At 37.0% G+C, this 21,885-nt stretch overlaps 1 protein-coding gene across 17 annotated transcripts in view; it reads right to left on the reverse strand.

The window, feature by feature from the left end:
- The window catches only part of FOXP1 (forkhead box P1), a 755,498-nt gene that overhangs the window by 205,633 nt on the left and 527,980 nt on the right, over positions 1 to 21,885 (reverse strand). For all 17 annotated transcript variants that reach the window (XM_058168797.1, XM_058168786.1, XM_058168800.1 and 14 more), the window contains one exon: positions 14,126 to 14,269. In XM_058168797.1, the coding sequence (XP_058024780.1) occupies positions 14,126 to 14,269 (144 nt within the window). The remainder of the gene's footprint in view (positions 1 to 14,125; positions 14,270 to 21,885) is intronic.

The raw sequence follows: 21,885 nt of genomic DNA on the forward strand, positions 1-21,885 counted from the left end.
TGTGTAAGCATCCACAGAGCCGTGAATTAGTGAATGACTGAATTTTTTACTCCTGAAGATGAACAACAAAAGCAATGAACATTTGTTTGAATATCTAAACCGCATGAAAGCCAATTGGGTGACTTTGGGCCAGTCACTCTCTCTCAAATTGCTACTGTGGGGAAAATGGGAGGAGGAAGATGTGTTGGATATGTTCACCACCTTGGGTTGTTTGTGAAAATAATAAAAGCAGTATACAAACAAACAAACAAACTAGAATCAGATGGAAAGTTGCAAAAGGGGAAAACAGGGTGTACCATTGCTCTGATATATATCAAAAGGAGAAAATAATTGCTGCAGGATAAGAGTAATTCTATTAGGAGTGAGATAGTTATCATATATGTGTGTGTGTGTGTGTGTGTGTGTGTATGTGTATTATATATACACAACCACACACACCCCTACACATACGTACATACATACATACATACATACATATATACACATACATACATACATATCTATATATCTATCTATCTCTCTCTCTCTCTATACACACACACACACACACACACACACACACACATTTTAATATTGAGGCATTTTCCCTTAAAAACTATGTGTTCGGAACAGTAGTTCACATCAGTATAAATACTATCCATCTAACCATCATCAAGTCCTGCTGTGCTGCTTTATTATAGCAGGGGAGGTGTTTGTGGAAGGGATGAGCGAAGAATCCCAAGGTTGTATACTAAGAACATATAATCCTAACGGGGTCACCCAAGGCATGAAGGTCATCCCAGCTGCCTAGCTACAGCACGCAAGAAGATATATCAGATAGCAGCATTATTAAAAGATGCTGGATGCCACTTTAGTGACGATGCTGATTTTTTGCATTTACCACATAAGTTTTTTTAGTATTGTATCTTCTTTCATTAATTTAACTCTGGAATTAGACCCTAAATTTTACTTTTATTTTATTTCATTTGACTAATTGTTCATAAGACTAATTGGTCTAAATGGTTAAGGTGCCAGATTAAAAAGCCAGAGATTGTGAGTCTTAATCCTGCGTTAGCAATGAAAGCCAACTGGGTGATGTTGGTCCATTTCCTCTCTCTCAGATCAACTCATCTCACCAGGTTGTTGTTGTGGGGAAGACAGCAATAGCACTTATATACCGTTTCACAGCTTTTACAGCCCTCTCTAAGCGGTTTACAGAATCAACCTATTGCCCCAACAATCTGGGTCCACATTTTACTGACCTCGGAAGGATGAAAGGCTGAGTCAACCTTGAGCCTGGTGAGATTCGATTTGCCAAATTGCAGGCAGCCAGCAGTCAGCAGAAGTAGCCTGCAGTACTGCACTCTAACCACTGTATCATGGCAGCTCTGTGTTGGATATGTTTGCCGCTTTGAGTTACTTGTTATAATAAAAAACAGGATACAAATAAATAAAAATAAATAATAACCTATATACAAAAAGGGGGCAAAGGATGACTCTGCCAGTTATAGACCAATCAGCCTCAACACAATTAGCAAACTTTATACAACAGAAACTCCAGGATTGGCTGGAAGAAGAAAACATACTTGCACAAGAGCAAGTTGGGTTTAGGAAAGGACAATCCACGACTGACCAGGGCTTAGTGCTCTAACATCTCATTGAAAAATGCCCCTCCGCCACACTATTTCTCTTTATTCTACCTTCAAAGACCACGAAGCAGCTTCTGATTCCATATCATGAGCCGAACTATGGGAAAAACTGAAAGCCTCCTCGATTGACTGTCGTTTACTTCATCTAATATGAAGTAAATAGTACGCTCAAAGTAAGATTTAACTCTCAGGACCATCTTAACAGCATCACTGGAACTGAGAAAGGCATAAAGTGGGGTTGCATATTGGCCTCACTCTTATTAAATTTTTGTTTCAACTCTATGGTGGGTCTTTATCTCAATATGAAGTTTCATTTCCCAAAACTAGCTGGAAGACTTATCTCTGTTTTATTCTATGCAGACAATGCAACAATACTCTCAAAAGTACTTACTGGCGCTAAAAGAGCACTAGCCAGGGGTGGTATTCACTTACCTTCGTTACTGGTTTGCAAATGTGAGTGCATACGTGCAGAGCGTCAAAAGCAGGATGTGATTATGTCCGGGTGGGTGAGCGGAGCCTCCCACCGCTGCTACTGGTTCACCTGAACTGGATAGAACTGGCTGAATACCACCACTGGGACTAGCACAGAATTGCAAGGAAGACCAGCTATGGAGTTCAACTATCATTAACTATCAACCAAAATTAAAAAGCCTAAGAATCACTCTTGGAGAATAGGTGTCCACAAGACTGAGCAAGTCTCCTGTTTCAAATACCTGGGAGTAGTTCTATATTCTGACAACCATAGCAAATCCAATGAGGACTACATTGCTGAAAATGCACAGAGAAGCTCATTCTTAAATTCTGCAAGACTGAGATGGCTACCACATCCCTGCAGTACTCAAAATTCTTTGAAGCCAAGCCAATAGCACAACTTCTTTACAGTGCCCCCTTCTGCAATCTTGCACCATTAGAACTTGTTCAGTCCAAATTCTTAAGATTGCCCCTTCAAGTCCCAAAATTTGCTTCTAGTGCTATCCTGAGCCTATAGATAGACCTCATGCATGTAGAGGCTACGATGTAAATAACTATACTCAACTACTGGCTTAGACTTTCTCCTTTTCCTCTTGGCCTTGCCCCACTAATATGAGAGATGATTCTAAAATTTGGACTCCTCTCTAGGGCTTCTGTTCAGTATGAGATACAATCAGTTCAAAGCACTCATTAAATAGCAGACACTGAGCCTTAAATGGAAGTAGCCCAGTTCCCAATCTTTATCATCATTGAACTGAATACGTACTCTGCCTCCCCTATGGTTTAACAAATCTTGAAGCACCAAATCATTATGCCATGGCATAATGTCAAACGTTTCCCTCACCTGTCCTTGGCTAATATAGGAAGATCCCTTATGCATACAGACAATGTTCCTGGCACTCTGGACATGTAAAAGCAACAGAATATGAAGCTTTCCAATTCATATCAATAACTGACACAAACAGACATTTGTGTTAGTCATATAGACATTTGTGTTAGTCATATAGACTTTCGTATTAGTCATATTTCACCATTTTTGCATAAATATCCAAGGTGCACAGGACAATTTTTTACCTCCCTGCTGTCTTCACATACTTATACTTATCCTACCCATACTTATCCTACTACTAATATACGGTGGCCAGGTTCTGTGCACTAGCACATAAAATCCATCAGATGACCAGTGCCACAAGCCAGTTTTAATTAGCATCTAGCTCATTATTATAGAGAGTTTTGTATTACAATAGATTCAGTTTGCCACATTTGTCCATTTATTGTTTCATCCCCTTTTCAGATTGTTGTTTTACTATTTTTTCTTTTTTATGTAATTTTATTTTGCTGTGGTTTTTATGCTTTTTAATTCCTTGTAGCCCATCTTCTCTTATGCAGGTCTTTGACTGTAATAAAAGGTTGATTAACTAACAATTAACAACAAACTATGACAATCATAAAGGCATCGTTTCATACTATGTGGGAGGAGAGAAATTTAAGATACTCTGTATCCAAGAAAACAACATGGATAGAAAATATGAAGTGACTGAATGATATAATGCCAGATGATGGGCTTCTGAAATGGCACTCTATATCCTACGGAGGAAAAGCTGAGTATCTTTTGCAGTACTGAGTTAAAGCCTTCAGGATGTCTAGTTGGTGATGTTGCCATGCAGGAAAATAAAATCTGAACCTGCAGACAGAATTACAGTGTCTAAGAAGCACAAACGTGAAAAAGCACAACAAAATGAAAGATAAAATGAACCAACTACACACAGATATCTTAGGCATCAGTGAACTGCAATGGACTAGGACTTTCAATCAGCACATCCTCCATATTTATATTCCCTATAACAGAGAACTGTCAGCCTTACCAGGTAGACCAGAAGGTAACACAGCCCTTGTAAAGCTACACTAACAGATACTTGCAAGTCTGAAAGAACAATTCTCACACTGTCACCTTTACAACCCAAGGGAACAGGGGCGGGTTTCAAAACCCGTTGCTACAGGTTCATTCGTGGGTGCTTGCGCAATGCTTCTGCCCATGTGCAGAAGCTTCTGCGCATGGACAGAAGCATCTGGGAGGGTGGAGCTTCCCATTGCTGTCGTACCGGTTCGCCTAATCCGAGGTGAACTGGTAGCAACCCACCACTGCAAGGGAGGGTCTCTTCTGAGCCTCTTCCTTTCCTCTATGCAACTATGGACTCTGCTGTCTCTTATCTAACTCCATCTCCTGAGGGAAGTCTTTCCCGTATACTATTACAAAACAATTATGAATTTTGACAGTTTTGATGTAAGCATACTCATCAAGATTCTTGACTACAAATGCTGAAATGCCTCATGCCTATCACCAATCTGTTGCTTTTATAAATTTAATCTTGGTATTAGGGACTGATTGTGGAACCATGTTGATACAAGATCTTCAACCCAGTCGTACATCATATAAACCACTATAGGTGGTGTCAAGCTCCCATGATTCTCAGTAATATTACATAACTCTGCAGTCTATAATACTGCAAAATATTCTCTATTTTTTTCCTAAAGTACAAGTGGACTATCAGCAAGGGTCCAACTGTGTTATTCTTAATTACCTTTTTTCACTCTTGATCCTGTGGCTCTCATAATTAGTTACCTGGGGCTGCAATCCAATTTGAAGTGATGACAAGAAAGTGATCCATGAAAAAGTAATAAGTTAAATCCAATTTCAGCCTGCCTCTAATTAAATGCACATGGAACTAATGACTCAAACCCTACCATTTCAGTGATAATGGTAATTAGCAAGGTGGGAGTTACTCTCTTTTTCAACACTGTAGGTGTAAACCACTAGGTAAAAATGGCAGAAGCACTCTTAATTACAGATGTCATTTTGTCAGCAATTTAAACATTTCTGACCAGCGAAGTATGTTCCATTTGTTTTCTTCTTTTATAATCTTTGTAATAAATACAAAGGTATGTTTAGAGAAGAACAATGGCATAAATACCAATTTGCTTTCATGAGTTCACTGGAAAACAACCTAGTTTTATCGATATGATAATAGATATACAAAAGTGAATTGTAAATGTCCAGCTGCTATGCACAAATGCAGAGAGAAACAGCTCTCTCTCTCTCTCTCTCTCTCTCTCTCTCTCTCTCTCTCTCTCTCTCTCTCTCTCTCTCTCCCTCCCTCCCTCTGTGGGTGTGTGTTCCAATCACCACAATACCAATTTCATTTTAAAGCTGGATCTTCTATTGAACCTCGTTATAATTTGTGGATATTATGATGCTCCTAGAATTTTCTAAGTTGGCTGGTCCTCATAGTTGATTCCGATAGTAATGTGGAAGACTGACAATTATTTACATCAAACAAGATTACATTAGTCTGTCTGTGCAAGTTACTCATCAGGGGAAAGCTCCTGCAGTGAAGGAAACAAGTACAAAGCATTCATTCATATAGGAACTCAACAGGCAGCTTCTTGTGAGAGCAGATAAAACAGGTGTGATTTGCCTTAACAATGCCTGCTACAGTAATTTATTTATTTGTTAACTTTGTGTGCCACCCACTCAATGACTCAAGGTGTGGCAAAAATTATTCTTCTTCAGAAGTTGATTAACACCTATCCTTAGAATATGACTCATACAAAAACTAGTAGCAGCGCCCAAAAAGAGTGATTCTATAGATGTTAAACCCTATTTAATTTATAGTCACACAATTATTAATTGCTTTTGCATTGCACCAAGAAAAAAACTGTTTTATTAAGCTGTTTTTCATACGTTTTCAAAACTTTTCATATTATATGGAGCCTAACTCAGTATCTGACTGACCTTGTGGGATATACTCAGTGGTAGTGCCAGTTGTAACAACCGGTTTGCCCAGAACAAAAAATGTCTTCCACGCATGCATGCGGCATCGAAAAATCGGCAATTATATAGGACGTGATAGTGCCTGGGTGGGCGAGGCCAGCTGCTGGTCGGAAATACCAGTTCACCCATACCGGCAGCAGCCCACCACTGGATATATTTCTACTCTAGAAGCAAGGGAAGTGTCAGGGACACAGGTTTTATGCAAAAATACTTAGTTAAGTTTAGTGTCAATTTCATGGAATCATGGAATGTTGATAATTATCAATAATTACAATTTGATACAAATTTTATTTAATAAAATCAGCCTCAGATAATTCAGTACTGGCCAGATTCTGTTCAAACAATGTCGGGTTTCAGTGGAATAACACTGAACCTTTCAAAATTAAATGCTAAAAATAGAAAATATAAGGACCTTGTGAACCAGTTAAGTTTATCCTAATTGCATCACATAAGATACCTTTGACAGTACTATTAAGTTTGCTATCTTGCCTGTTTTGATCTATCTGCATACACACAATATGCAATTTTGCATATGCCTCATTACTCTTCCAAAAATTGTTCTATCATAATAATTTTAAATAATTTAATGATTTAAAGTTTAATTAAATTGCACCTAGCTTCAAGTGTGAGTCATGGCTGACTGAAGATGTCTCCATGAATGACTGTTTGCGAAGAACAAAATACAGTGAAGTAGACTGATCCTTCAAATCTCTTGGAAGGACAGAATGGGAGATCACCCAAGAGTGATCTGAATGGCAGCTCCTCATGTGGAGATTATAAAACAACCTCCCGTGGTTTTGAGTATCAGGGCCCAAAAGAGACGACAACTTAGTACTCAGTAGCAGCAGAGTGTTTCATAAGGACACTAAACCAGCCAAATTCACTTTCTAATCACATTCAGAAATGTTCAGTTTAACCACTTTATGAATACTAGAGACTTTTATTAGAGGCTTTCAAAACAGTGAAGTTAATATGATACTGGGTGAGTTTTTATCTTCTTCAGTTTTAAGAAATTTTAAACAGTGACTTAAGAAGTTATAATAATATACCATTGGCATAAATTAAATTGAATCTAATATACAAACAAACAGCCAAATAATATACTCCAGATATATTTACTATAAAACTTAAGGATGTAATCTTTTTTATTGTTAAATATAGCTATCCATTTAAAATACTGGAAAATACTGTTTGTACTCCATCAGTCCATAACATATCAGTAAAGAAAGTGATAGTTGAAATACTAGTTGTTGCAGAACATAGAAGGAATAGAGGAAGCTTCTGCCTCTATGTTGTGGATCTATAGAGTCTAGGAAGAACATATCCCAGTTGAAAGACAATAAATAATATCCTCCATCCAGTGGTTGGGGAAAGAATTACCACGGGAATCTTATAAAGTCTCCTCTCCTCCCCCCCCCCCAATATGGGAAACAATATTTAGTTCAAACTACAGTTGTCCTATAAAAGATGAAGTTAAAAAAAACATACTCTAGTCATATCCACTCTCTACCTTTGAGGTTGCTACCTCCTAGGAAGATTATTACAGAATTGTAGACTTTATCACCACCTCTTCAAATGCAGCTAAACACTTCTTCATTCCATTTGTTGTTGTTGTTAGTTGTGAAGTCATGTCCGACCCATCATGACCCCATGGACAATGTTTCTCCAGGTCTTCCTGTCCTCTACCATTCTCTGGAGTCCATTTAATCTCACGCCTACTGCTTCAGTGACTCCATCCAGCCACCTCGTTCTCTGTCGTCCCCTTCTTCTTTTGCCCTCAATCTTTCCCAGCATTAAGTTTTTCTCCAGTGAGTCCTTCCTTCTCATTAGGTGGCCAAAGTATTTGAGTTTCATCTTCAGGATCTGGCCTTCTAAAGAGCAGTCAGGGTTGATCTCTAGGACTGACCAGTTTGATCACCTTGCAGTCCAAGGGACTTGCAGGAGTCCTCTCCAGCACTATAGTTCAAAAGCCTCAGTTCTTTGGTGCGCAGCCTTTCTTATGGTCCAACTTTCACAGCCATACATTGCAACTAGGAAAACCATAGCTTTGACTATACATACATTTGTTGGCAGGGTGTTGTCTCTGCTTTCTTCATTCCATACCTAACACAATTTCTATTAACCTATTTCTAGAATCTCATCTCTCCCTATTCAATAGTGAAGCAAAGGTTATCAGAAATAATATTCCTCAGGTAGAATTCTAGCACCTGCCTTCTCATGCTCTCTTTGTCTCTTCTCTCAAAATTCTTCTGATCATCTTCATCAGGCACTTTTTGTACTTTAGGCATAGCAACTCCATCAACCCCCTCTTGTAAATCCAGTATAAGGAAATAATCCAGAACACTCATTTAATTTGTTATTTGCGTATCTTTTTCAATGTCATCATCATTCATTTTTAAGACCATAATTTCCATCAGTTTCTCTTTCTTCCAACTCTGCTTTTTAATTCCACTATAAGTCAGTGATAAAATTCTTCTTTTAATACAGACCAGAATTCTGTTAGACAATCTAACAGCCATTCTCAGATTGCTGACGCATGTTCAGCATGTTGTTAAGGGCCATGCCCAAGACCTCTTAAAATAGAATATTTCCAAATCATTAATCCGCCATCTTGTATATTTGTCCGAAATTTTTCTCCCTAAATGTAACAATTATCATTTTTTTTCTCTTCAGAAACATCTTGTTCCTCTCAGCCCACTTTTCCAACCCTTCCATATTAGATTGCAAACTTGTTTGGTTATTCTCGGTGTTGACCTCCCAATTTAGTCTAATCCACAAACTGATAAGCAATCCAATCCTGTTATCTAGAGTAATATGAAAAATCTCGATAAAATTCTTGCAGGACCTTGCTGATAACTATTTTCCAACTTGTTAGTCAGCCAGTTTAGACTCACACCTGACAAAAAGATGACTGGACTGGTATATCTAGCAGCCAGAGAAAAAATACTTATATGGAATTGGCTTCATCTTTCTGACAGGAAGTAAAATAAAAAAGATTCTACTGTCACTTTGTCCTGGGATTTCTGCAGTAAAGGGAAAGGATAGTATTTGTATGAGCAAAAAGAACCAATTACCACTCAAGAAAAATAACAGTAAAGAAGAGGATGACTAGTGCATTTCCTTTCATTATTCAAAGTATTCATCTACATCAGTTGACTTTGAAGTGTCATCAATATCCACATGAACCTGCTTATACTTTAAGGTGAGAACTCAGTGCTTAGAAGTAACTGATTGCAATGTTTTTAAAAATGGGAGCAACATGTTTGAAAGCATTTTGTAATGTTTTCATTTATTAATGAACTGTTTTGATTTTAAAAGTAATTAAACTGATTTCTCAAGGCAATTCAATGGTTTTTCCATCCGGTCCCATTCCCCAGTCAGCATTTTTCAACTACATTACATTTTTAGCTATTTTTTAAAGACTAGGTTTGAAGTAAAAGTTTGGTTTTCACCAGTAAATGCTTTTTTTTTGCATGGCTGGCTGGGAATTTTTTATTTATAAGTATTCAAATAATCTGTTCCTAAATTTCCAGTACATACAACGATAGGCTGTTGCAGATATAATTCCCAATCACTTGGTCTTTTTCTTGATTTTTTTAATTGCTACCAGATACCCAATTTTATAGAGAAATATCATTTATACATTTTCAAAAGAAATGAAAGGTTTTTGAGGACATGAATTTCAGATCTTCCCTTTCAATTACCTTGACTTCTACATTGTTTTTGAACATCTTCAATGCTTGCAGCAATGTTCTGTTCATCAATCTGAATTTTGTATTTCGTAACCACAGAATTTTATCTGATAGTGAGGCAGCATACTGAATTTCTAACGAATTAAGAAATGCTGGTGAAGTACTTTCATTTGCTCACAAATTTCTTTTGTAATTTTTCTAGCCACATGATCTCAGGCTTTCTTGATCATTCCATTTTTATTAAAAACATGAGGGCGACTGCCTCAATGTTCATTCCTTGAGGCCATACTATAAACACTCATTCTGCAAGGGTGGGACCCTTCATAAAACACTACAAGTTATGCTTTCAAGCACTCTCTTCTATCTCTTCTCTTACATCCTCTTCTCATTGAAGTTCTAGTGCTGTTGGATGGTATTCCTTGTTTGTTGATAGGGCAAGAACTCTGCTTGATTCCCTTATTTGAGCACTCTGTGGCTCTGAAGAGTGCGTTCTTTCTGCCTGCTTTGTTCTCTTGTTATTATTCTAGAGGGATGGCCTCTTCGTTCCTGCCAAAACTAACTTCTGATGGCATATCTTGAAGTTCTTCCTCCCCAACGAACTTCAATGTCTCCCTGCCCTTAAAAGACAATTGCAGTTGCTCAGCAGCTATCAATAAACTCCTCGGCACTTCAGGACAATAGAAGAAAATACTGACTCAAATTAGGGTACAAATGCTCATTTAAAGTTTATTTTATTTGGGTTATTCTCCAGTCTTTCCTTCTTCTCTGTAGCCTTTTTTCCCCACTCATGTTCCCTTCAAGTGCAAGTTTTTTCCCCTTGACTTTCAAATTGGTGGGAAAAAAATACAAGAAGAAGAGGAAGAAGAAGAAAAAACCAACTCAAATCCAACTCTGTGTTTTTGTGTTTATATTTGTGTATCTAATAGTCATCAGTTTCATATGCTTTTAACTAATTGTTCCCACTTCTATAAGCCTTCCCTAGGAAGAACTAGAGTGTACATGAAGTTCATATTTTTATTAACTTTGTTTTTGCTATTTTGTCCTTTCTTTATCTTTCCAATTTTTGGGTATTAAAATTAATATTAATATGAAAATAAATTAATTCCATATTATTTGTGTACCATGCTATTACTCTCTTACATCAGAGGCAAATAACATACAAAAGTATATATGCTAGTTATATATTAATTACTATATATTGATTTGGATGAGGAGCAAACCATAAGAACAATTCACCTCTTAAGAAAATACTAATAAACTATATTAAATGTGATGGAACGTATTTCCAGCAACAAACAAGGTCAAGCATATCTTCTTTACCAGAAGATATTAAAGCAGATTTTATGATGTCAGAATCAATGGAGATATAGCCATAACTCTCATATATATATATATGAGTATATATATATATATACTGTTCTGACAATTTCAGTCAGGAAGTAGAATGTTAGGAATGTGAGAAATTATCCAATTGTATGCTTGAGGTTTTGCCCATTTGCTCGATGTCTTAGTGATATTAAATCAGACAAGAGTGAGACCTCACTTTTCAATATCCTTTAGTGACCATAAATTATATGTGTATATACATATATATACATATGATGATCAGCACTGCTATCTAAAATGGTCCAACTTTCCTGTTCAGATGTACAGGGGCAAGGAGACTCAGAAAGTTGTCTTACACATCCTAATATACATTTCCCAATCAAGTATAATGTTTTAGTTTTCTTCCAATCTTACAAGCAAACAGAAGCATGGCTAGGAAATGTATCCAAGACTGACCTGTAAAGATCTGAAATCATACTATAAGCCATAGGAAAAAAATGACATACAGTGGCATCCATTTAACAACAGGAAATACAACTCCCAAATTTTATCTCTGAAGAATGCTCTCAGCAAACATTATTACTTTGTGAGTTATTTGTTTATTTCAGTTTTAGGCACTCAACCATGAATGACTCTGGGGACTAGCCGTACAACAATATAAAGACAGTAAATAAACAAGAACAATACCAGATTCAGACAAAAAAAAAGGAAGAAAAGCAAATGGCAAAGGAGAGAGAGAGGGAGGGAGGGAGAGAGGGGGAGAGAGAGGGAGAGATTGACTGATCTTGAACAAGTGGGCTCCAGGCATTTTAGCCCTGACCTGGAGGACAAGTACTACAGGTAACAAAACCATTATATATTTTTTTAAAAAGAGCAACACCTTAAGTACATTTTGCTCAGGGGTGAAAATAACTACTTTGGTTTTAAGACTAAATCAAACTGAAATTTTGCCACTAACTTTAGACCAAATATGACAACAGATTATTGGCAAAGTTGAAGCAGTGTTATTACTACATCTTACTATCTAGTAATATGAGGAAGAATCTCTGTTCATTTATATGGTTTTTCTCAATACTCATCTTTCATGCTCAGAGGTTGGTTGTTTTTTTCCCTTTAAAAAAACATGCATCTTTATTTTGCCACTGGGCTCCCAGGCTCTGTTATATTGAAGAGTAGGTTTAAGGATGCAAAAGCTCAAGGAGCAAGGGTGAAAAAAGAATGGGCAGTCATTTGAATCAGTGAGTGACAGGTTGGACCAGCTCTCCGTATACATTAATAAATTAGAATTTTAATTGTGTCTCCGACTGCAGAAGCAGCTCCGCTACTTTAATATGTACCAACAATTGGCTATGTTATGGAATCTGTGACGTGGCCCTTGCTGTTGACCTCAGAAATACAATTCCCACTCTGACTGCGGAAACTGTTTGGTTTGATCCTTTCAACTTATTTGAATCCTGACAAATAAGCTCATAGCTGAAAGGTCAACACAGTCATATTTCATCCTCCGGAGCAATTCTTAAGACATCTGCACAACAAAGCACTTCTTCTAGTACCTGACACTGGGCCTTGCCAGCACACTATCTCATTAAAATGTCTCCAGTAGAAGAGTCTATTAAAAGGCAAATGGCTAAGATATGGATTGGCCAAATAACATTTTTTTTCACTGAGATTTTAGCAAAAGAGCATGGATTCAGCATTCATAATAATGGTTTTCAACGCGCATTTGCCAAGAAGCAAAAGAGTTATTCCTTTCCAAATACAATAAACCAAAGGATGGAGTAACCCAGGGTCATACTTGATCAGACCCATGGATTCTAACCAACCCTCTAAATATTAGGTACTTCCTGGTTGTTAGCCAACAACCTACTCTTCCAGTTTCATCAGCCACACAACTAATCAGTGTATAGAACGTTATGTGCTGAGCTTTGAAAATATATATTTTGAGGAAAACAGCACTAAAAGCAATAATGCACTTCACGTCATTTTGGTAATAAACTTTGACTATGATCCAAAAATATGTGAACAGAGAAGACTTCAAGGAAGAAAAGTTTCTGAATAATGTCATATCGAGCACAGAAGACCACATATTCTACTTTTTTCTCATAAGCCTGGGTACCGAATCTCACACGTTTTTAAGGGATTCTAGAATGAACTGCACAGAGATTATTAGAATCTTTGTTGTCACTGGATACATCTAATATTTAGAAAGAAAAGTAGCACATTTCATATAAAGAACCAGTTAGTAATACCAAAACAAACTCAATTGACTAAACCAATTTCAATTAACATCACTCATCTTTCCTCAAAAATGTAAACCGAAACAGCAAATCGCCTACTTAATGCAACTATCTTTTTTGAACCACCATAATATTGTATTGGCCAGTGATTTGATCTATAACAATATGGAATTAAACAATTTAAATGGTTTCCTACAAAGACTGCTCAATAGATATTGAGTATTCAACTGAAAATATGTAATTTTCACAAACATAATAAATACTTGGACGTTTCCAAACAAAAACACCATCTCACTAGAAAATTGTCTCAAGAGTTTATAATAGCATTTCACAATGCTGTTTCAAAACAACAGTGGTTTCTGGATTATGGTTTGTGATACGCCCTTATTTCAACACTCTCTATTCTTTCCAAACCTTTTATTTATTATTTATTTATTTAGAGAACAATTAATACACACCTTTTCAGAATCTCACATATCAACGGTACATGATGGATGGTCTTTCTGTCAGAAATGGTCTCCTTTGATGATCTCCTTCATAGGAAGCTGCCTTATTATGATTCAGACCATATAACCATTTATTGTTTTCTATACTATCTGACACAGGCTCTTTAAGATTTCAAAGAGTGGTGATGTTCAGCTCTACATGGAATTGTAAAGAACAGAATCTTCTACCTGCCTGAATCTTTCCAAGCTCTTTTCATGTTCCTCACAAGTTCTTTGATTTATTGATGAAAAATTCAAGACTTTGCAGCCCTGATTCATTTCCACTACTACAACCATGCTATCAAACATGTTTGATTCACGAGCATCAACAAAAGCAAAGTTAAAACATTTTTAAAAAGTCATCTTCCAACTATTTATATCATTTACATCCTTTTAACATACCTTATTCAAGCAAGTCAAATGTGATTTTTTTTTTAAAAAAAACATTTCTTACCTGAAGGGCTGGCTGTTTGTCATTCCTCTTGGGAGACTTTAGCCCACTAACTTGTTGCTGTTGTTGATGCTGTTGTTGTTGTTGTTGCTGCTGCTGCTGCTGCTGCTGTTGCTGTAACAGAAGTTGTCTTGCTACCTGAAGAGCCTGAGGAAATATATAAAATAAATTAGTTCTATCTAACTTAACGAAATGCTCGTTTTCGGCTTGAGCAGGTAGTTGGACCAGAACAGTGATGGCTAACCTTTTCCGGACCAGGTGGTTGAAGCATGCACGCATGCTTGCAAATTACTTTCCAAATATGCAATGCGCGCATGGCCCCATGTATGCACCCCACGGATGAGCGTGCAGCCCCAGCACGCACCCTGAGCCTGCGCTTGTGGTCCCCCCGCACGCGCCTTGTGCACATGCAACAGAGACCCGAAGACCAGCTGGCCGTCAGGAGGCACACCCGCATGCGCAGCAGAGCTGAACTAGGACGAGGGCTATAGAGAGGGTACTGCATGCCACCTCTGGCATGTGTGCCATATGTTCGCCATCACGGGACTAAAAGACCTTCAAGGTCCCTTCTAACTCTGTTATTCTGTTCATAATAGGCTAGGCTTGGCTAAAATAAAATAATTTTTTTTTGATAGCTCATGTTGCATGAAGAAGCCATCAAGTGAAGCCTTCATAAGGCTTTAACCACTTCTATGAACATAGCAAGTATGTTTTATTAACATGGTTTTTTGTTTGAGATGCTATGTGAATGCAGCCATTATGCATGTATATGCCGTCAAAGATAACCCATCAAAGAAGCACCACTTGGCTGGACCAGAAGTTACTCTCTTTTTGGGTTAGTCTACGAAATAGATTGTTTTTCATTTTCACTTTTTTTATATTAACAATATAAAAACAATAACACTAACAGGAAAAAAAACAGTGGTGGTCAGAAAAGAACCTATATAAATTGTGATGATTAAAATAAATTAAACACAGCCAAAAGAAAAGAACAGAAATGGACAAAAAAAATTAATGAAAGGAAAAAAATATATAATATCCATTTAATATCAACACATAATTAACCCACAGAAATTATTCAATAAAATTCCAACAGCAGTATAACAAAGCCAAAACACCTGAATTATAATGATGATCTCAATCAACTCTCAATGCTATCATCTTATTGTTGAAAGAATTCAGTATTATCCCAATGCATTGAAAAAAAAAAAAAGGACTGGAGTTTTTATAATATAGCATGTCTGTTGGCTTCTATCTATATAATCATTTTTAAATCTGATGAGAAGACTCAAGTTTATGTAGAAGGCAGTGGTTGGTGAGACCATTTTGTCACTGTTTCACATTGTAACGAGACATCAATAGCCTCCTTTTGAAGCCATCTCAAAGAACATAAGTGCAATATCTCACAGAGAAACAGACATTTAAAATAACAGTATCACTGTTCCTTGGCAAACTCTGGAAAAGTTCTTTTCGGTCATGTTCATACATTCCATTTCTTCCTGATCTCCAGGAGGTGATCTCAGATCATATTTTCTCACATTTACCCTTCTTGCTTTGCTGCTGCTTTGTCTGTGTTAAAGAGAAATAAATAAAGGTACTGGGAAATCCTGTGTTTCTATGGACACTGGACTCCCTTTAACATAAAAAAAACTTTATTTTTTTTTACTCGAGTTAGACAATAATTACATATCTATGCTATTGGCTTTTGCCCGTGTTGTTAACAAGGTTATTGACCTTGTTATTTCGAATAACCTTATATTCATTTACATATTTAAGTCTGTTAAACAGTGACTTTGGCTGTTCAGAATTCGATCCACTCTTTGACTGTTATGAAAACATTTTATTTTATTTTATTTATTTGTCAATCATATACAAGATAACAGGTAAAAGTATAAGCATAATTTGGATACATGAAAAGACTAAGTAAAAAAAGGAATATTAGGACAGGGATCGTAGGCACGCGGGTGCACTTATGCACGCTAACAACCAAATCAGCTAACAACCCAAGTACTATCTTTACAATTCAAACAAGAACTGGAATGCTATATATTCAAGGTTCCTACTTAGTTTCAAGGGGGATAATGCAGCCCCCATGTAATAAATCAGCAATAGCCGGATCTAAGAAACAGTGGCAAGGGAAACTATAAAAGGAATTGGGACGCCAGTGCCACAGCTGAAGATACATTTGGAATTTTTGAGTATGTAGCAGGTGATAAAACCTGGAGACTGGGGAAAAGAACAAAGAGATTCATAACTGTATTCCTACGCAGCTCACTCCAAGGAAGCTAAAGGACTCACCAACATTTCAGATATGAAGGAGAAAGCCTGCTTGTAGGAGCCAGAAGGAAATTAATGCCTGTAAGAGGACAGCTAGAAGCTTACATGCCTCAAGGACGTGTCCCCTGCTTGCTGCCTCATTGGAGGATTCACCATTGCTGGACTCAAGGGTTTCCTGGTCTCCTTGGAGATGTTCAGTACATGCGTAGGTGTTAACAGTGGGAAGAGTAAAGACTTCATCAATGTAAAAGAAGAAAGAAATAGTCCTGTGCAAGATGCCTACATGGAAAGAGGGGGGGAAGTATCCTTCGGCATATGCGCACAAACGTGCCTACCGTTCCTGTCCTATTGTTTTTCTTTTCTTCTTCCTATATATGTTTATATGTGTATATACTATATAATCTTTTTGTATGATGTTGTGACAAAATAAATAAATAAAATAAAATAAATGTTCACTGAGATGCTAAAGCTGAAGCTGATTACATGGTATTCCTGAATTTATTTCGTTCCATGGGTTGGAAAATATGATCAACTATTAATTAAAAAAGAACAGTGACCAGTAACTATAATAAGCAAAGGAAGCCTCATATTTCTTAGCAAAGATCCAGACTGTTCTGTTTCTATTTCTACTTTGACATACTACTCTAAAATACACTATAAATATCTGAACAAAGACAATTTTCAGTATGAAAGAGAGCATCTACCTGGCATAAAAGAAGCACTGTCATGAGCAATTTTAGTCTGAGATCCATACACAGATACCAGAATAACAGATTCAATGAAATGTAAACTCTAATAACATACCTATAACATTCCTTGGCATCCACATTCATATTTTATTTTGGTTCATTATCAAACAAAGATCCTGAAAAGTACAATGTCGTTTTCCAAACTTCCTACCCTCAAGACACACAGGGCTACAATTCCCAACATGCCAGCCTAGATGGCCCCCACAGGTCATGCCTGTGGGGGCAAGGATGGGAGTTGTAAAGAAATAAGCAGTGTACATTGTATAATCTAGTGGAGCATTGCATTCAGATGGTGGAGCCAAAAAGGAGGGTGGGGGTGGGGGAGAAATAGAAGCTCAAAATTAAAAGTAAAGAAATGGGTGGCAATTTTTGTTAAGTTTTTAAAATCTGAGATGATGTGGTTTATTAGCATTCATTGCAGATCCCTTCTGGTACTTTGCATGGGTTCCAAGATGTTACAGGGACATTCACAGTCAGAACTTCTAGTATTTAGAGCTACTGAGTATATAATTAAATTAAACCACAGAGAGCTGACAACACCTCACCAAAGCACAAGAAGAGGATGTTATCCTTTCTTCATCTTAAACTTAATGTTTATAGAAAAGACTGGGGGAGTGCTAATAGTAACCTTTATTACAAGGTCAACCCATGTCATATATTCAATTGTTCAGTTGAACTCTCACCTTCTCCAGCTTCTTCAGAAAATCTCAGCTCACCCTTGACCCAAAATCCAACTGCTTGCCCTGTAATTCTAAAGGCTAATCAACAGTTATTACTTCTCTGGAGCTAGACAAGAAAGAGGAAGAGCACCAAAAAGAAAGCAAGTTGGCTAGAGTTGGGCTTGTCTGCCCACCCTCCCATCCTCTAAGACAGTGTGTGACTTTAGAGGGTCTTTATGAAATTAGCTGTCAGATCTCCATTCAATCTTAATGGTCACCAACTCTTACTATGCTGACTTCTGTCCTCTAATGCAGCTTGTCAACTGTTGCATCAAGAGATTTTAAGTAAGCTTTCTGTCTCTTTTAGCACATGAACTGTGGATGAGAAATGAAGTCACTGGAAACAGCTTATTTTTATAGACTAGGGTGATACAATCCATTCAAAAAGAATGCCTTCTTTTTTTTAAAAAATGATGGGCTTGTATGAATCTTCAAGGCCGTAAACATTTCCCATGGAATGGCATAGATTAACTCATTTTGGGTATGAATAGGGGACGCAGTGGTTCAGTGGCTAAGATGCTGAGCTTGTAGATCTGAAGGTTGGAAGTTCAGCTGTTCGAATCGCTAGCGCCACATAATGGGGTGAGCTCCCATTACTCGTCCCAGTTTCTGCCAACCTAGCAGTTCGAAAGCATGTAAAAAATGTAAGTAGAAAAATAGGGACCACCTTTGGTGGGAAGATAACAGCGCTCCGTGCGCCTTCGGTGTTGTGTCATGCTGGCCACATGACCACAGAGACGTCTTCGGACAGTGCTGGCTCTTTGGCTTAGAAATGGAAATGAGCACTGCCTCTAGAGCCGGAAATGACTAGCATGCATGTGCGGGGGAACCTTTACCATAGGTTGATACATGTGTAAAGAAGCAAGTCTGTTAGTACTATGTTGACAACTATAAAAATCCTCTTTTTGTACATAAAATTTCATCAAGTTAACATTTTTGACATCTGTTTTTTTTTTTAATCTACTGAATATCACGAATAACTTTCTTCACAGCAGAGTCTTACAGCAAAATATGAACTTGTGCAGTAAACATAGTGCAAGGACCAATTAGCAAGTAGGAAAGGAGTATTCCTTTCCATTTAACAACTGGTGAAGACAAAAATAATTCAGTGAAACTGGGTTCTGGAAGAGTCTGAAAAGGAAAATAATTGATGTTGATAACACAATGGTGGTGTGAAGAAAAAGAGAAGTTTCTTTTTCTCTCTGTAATGATAGGTGAAGTCATCCAATAACTAACTGACAAACTAACTGTATTTCACTGGTGAAAATGGTTTCTAAACTTTTTAAAAGAAGATTAGATAAGTCACATTAATCTTCGCAGCTACATGAAGTATATTGTTTATAAAACTCCAGTTTTATAAACAGTATACCACTGAATATAAGTTGCTAGGAGACAAAAGTAGAACAAGGCAATCAGTTCCCCTCTTATTCTTTTCTCCTGTTGTTGCCATTTTAATGGCATCAGGTTGGCTAATAAAAGAAACTGGATGTTCTATTAGATTGATCTGATCCACGAATTATGATAAAGTGACATAATTTACACAGTGACAAAGCTGCCCCAATAAAAGAGTCATAATAAAAGCCAAGAGATTCTACAAAGTTCCTCAGCCCAGATTAACTTCACTGAGGCTTTATACCAGTAAAGATATTCCTCTCACTTATAATTGAAGTTACAACTGGGCTGAAAAACAAATGACTTATAACCATTGCAGAGTCCCTGTGGTTTTGTGATAACAATTTGGTGTTCTTTTTTTAAAAAAAACCTGATATAACAGTTGGTTATTAAACAGAGTTGCACTTATTTTTGGAAATAAAGGTGTTATCCTTTTTTGTCTGAATAACAAAACTGCCCATGTTCATAGTAATGTGGAGATGTCTACAGAGGCTGCTTCTTCCCAGCACTTCCTGGAACGACTATGTTATTAGATGATGTTATGTGGATGACACAGTTAGTCCAGAAAAATCATACAAAAGAGACACACACACACGGCCTCTATGAAAAGCTTATATTGCTTTCAGTAGGTAGGACATTTTTGTAACGAACAGCTGTAAAAGCTATGAATTCTGCCTACCTCATATATATTAAAAATAAATTGAATGTTTTCAGAAAGAAGAATGAATACTAGCTGGACTTTATTCCTGCTGTTCTTTTGCCCTTTATAGAGTACATGTTAAAGAAATCTGTTCCCAGCAGGATCCATGGTAATATTGTAACGCATTGTTAGCTCAGATTCATAAATTGTTTGCTAAAGTTGGTAGCTGGAAGAGGACAAAAGTAACCTATTAAAACTTCTTACAGCATTTTAATATGGTTCTACCAGCAGAATGAAGCTAATCATTTAATGTTATAGACTAATGCAATGGTCAAGTCTGAGAGATAACATAAGATTCTTAAACAAATCTATTTAGTTATCTATATATCCAACATAAAAATCATTTTTATATCTTTTTTTGTAACTCAGTGAAATCAGTAAAACATACAACATTGCTCCTACTAACTTTGCCATATATACTTTCCTTTCTTGATAGTAATTTAGTTCATAAGATTTTTCCTTCTTATATTTTCCTGAGATATTAGAAAAGAAGTGTGTCTAATAACATTCATTGGAACCATGTCAAAACAAAGGTGCTTTAACACGATTGCAAACGCCACACGTTCACTGAGACCAGTTGATTTTGGAGTAGGTGGGTGAAAGCATAACTACCCTATGGATATTTTGCTCCAAAAATCAGTATCCCCCCCCCCTTCCACAAGACCACAAAGCTCCTCATTTAGGCCAGTACCTAGCTGATGAGTTAAAAGAAGAAAGTGACATTTTCTAAGGAGGTAGAGAAACAAGCCTTATTGTAATCAATCCAGTTCAAGTTCCAAGCAGTTGGTAATGTTATCTATGGAAACATTCCAGTGGAAGAGTACACAAAGCAGCAGATTAATTTTTGCCTGAGAACCTTGTAAATTTTGAGAAAGCCGAAGCCCTGAAACACTGGAAAAAAAACCACCACACTTAAACTTTTCTTCCTTCAAATTAAATCAACACATAATGTTGCTTTCTTTCTTTCAAAAAATAAATAAATAAAAACACAATGCTTTTATTATTTCCGTGAATTTCTTATGGCCACAAAGAAAACAAGGGATTGGTCACATGTTTATTTACTTGAGCTACTCCCTTTTCCTTCTGATAAATAATCAAGCTTGCTCTCCAGAAAAAACAGACTCAGCAAGCTGGGAAATCTGATCGTCATCAAACAGACTGATATACTAGGAAAGGCAACAGACCACTGTTCCCACAGTGAGCTTTGCAGGCCTACACCTACACTAGCATCTGAGTAAATAACTATAGTCACCCTTTCCATCTTTCTCTATGCAATTAATCTTTCAGTTAAATAAACTGTCCTCAAGCAATTGCCAACATTGTTATTTTTCCCAATGGCATATTTCTGAAAATCAGCCACCCTTCCCACATCTTTCATGAATGCGCACACATATTCTTAAATGAGTGCTGCACCTGCAGTTGTTCATAAATATGAATTTGTTCTAAAACATTGCCTTCTTAAAATATTTAGCATATCGCAGATTTCATAGACGCTGTTTTAAGGCTGCTGCTCCTATTACACATTATCCATTTCCACTTTCACTCTATGGCTCTGATGAGACCCGCTTTAAACCATTAAATAAAAAGGTAGGTATCAGCCAGCGTTAAGAGGACTTTCCTTGAGGAATATCATAAAATGCCAACAAAAAATGCAATATGTGTTAAGGGACACAAACAAGTTCTACTGAAACGTAGCAGCTGCTGCTGTAAGCATTAGCTTCTGGTATTAAATCAAATACTCCAAATCTGAAGAGCAGTCTTTGATGTGAAAGTAAACTACTTGCAAATAAGTTTTCCTTCCCTCATTCCTTCCCTTCGGCTTGCTGCAGCACCAAGACAACAGTTATAAATGAAAGAGACAGCACCCAATCAGTAGCCAGCATTTCATTAGCATTTGTTTTCTACAAATATTAACAAGACTGATTC

The sequence above is a fragment of the Ahaetulla prasina genome, chromosome 2 (assembly GCF_028640845.1).
Source record: "Ahaetulla prasina isolate Xishuangbanna chromosome 2, ASM2864084v1, whole genome shotgun sequence".
NCBI lineage: Eukaryota > Metazoa > Chordata > Lepidosauria > Squamata > Colubridae > Ahaetulla > Ahaetulla prasina.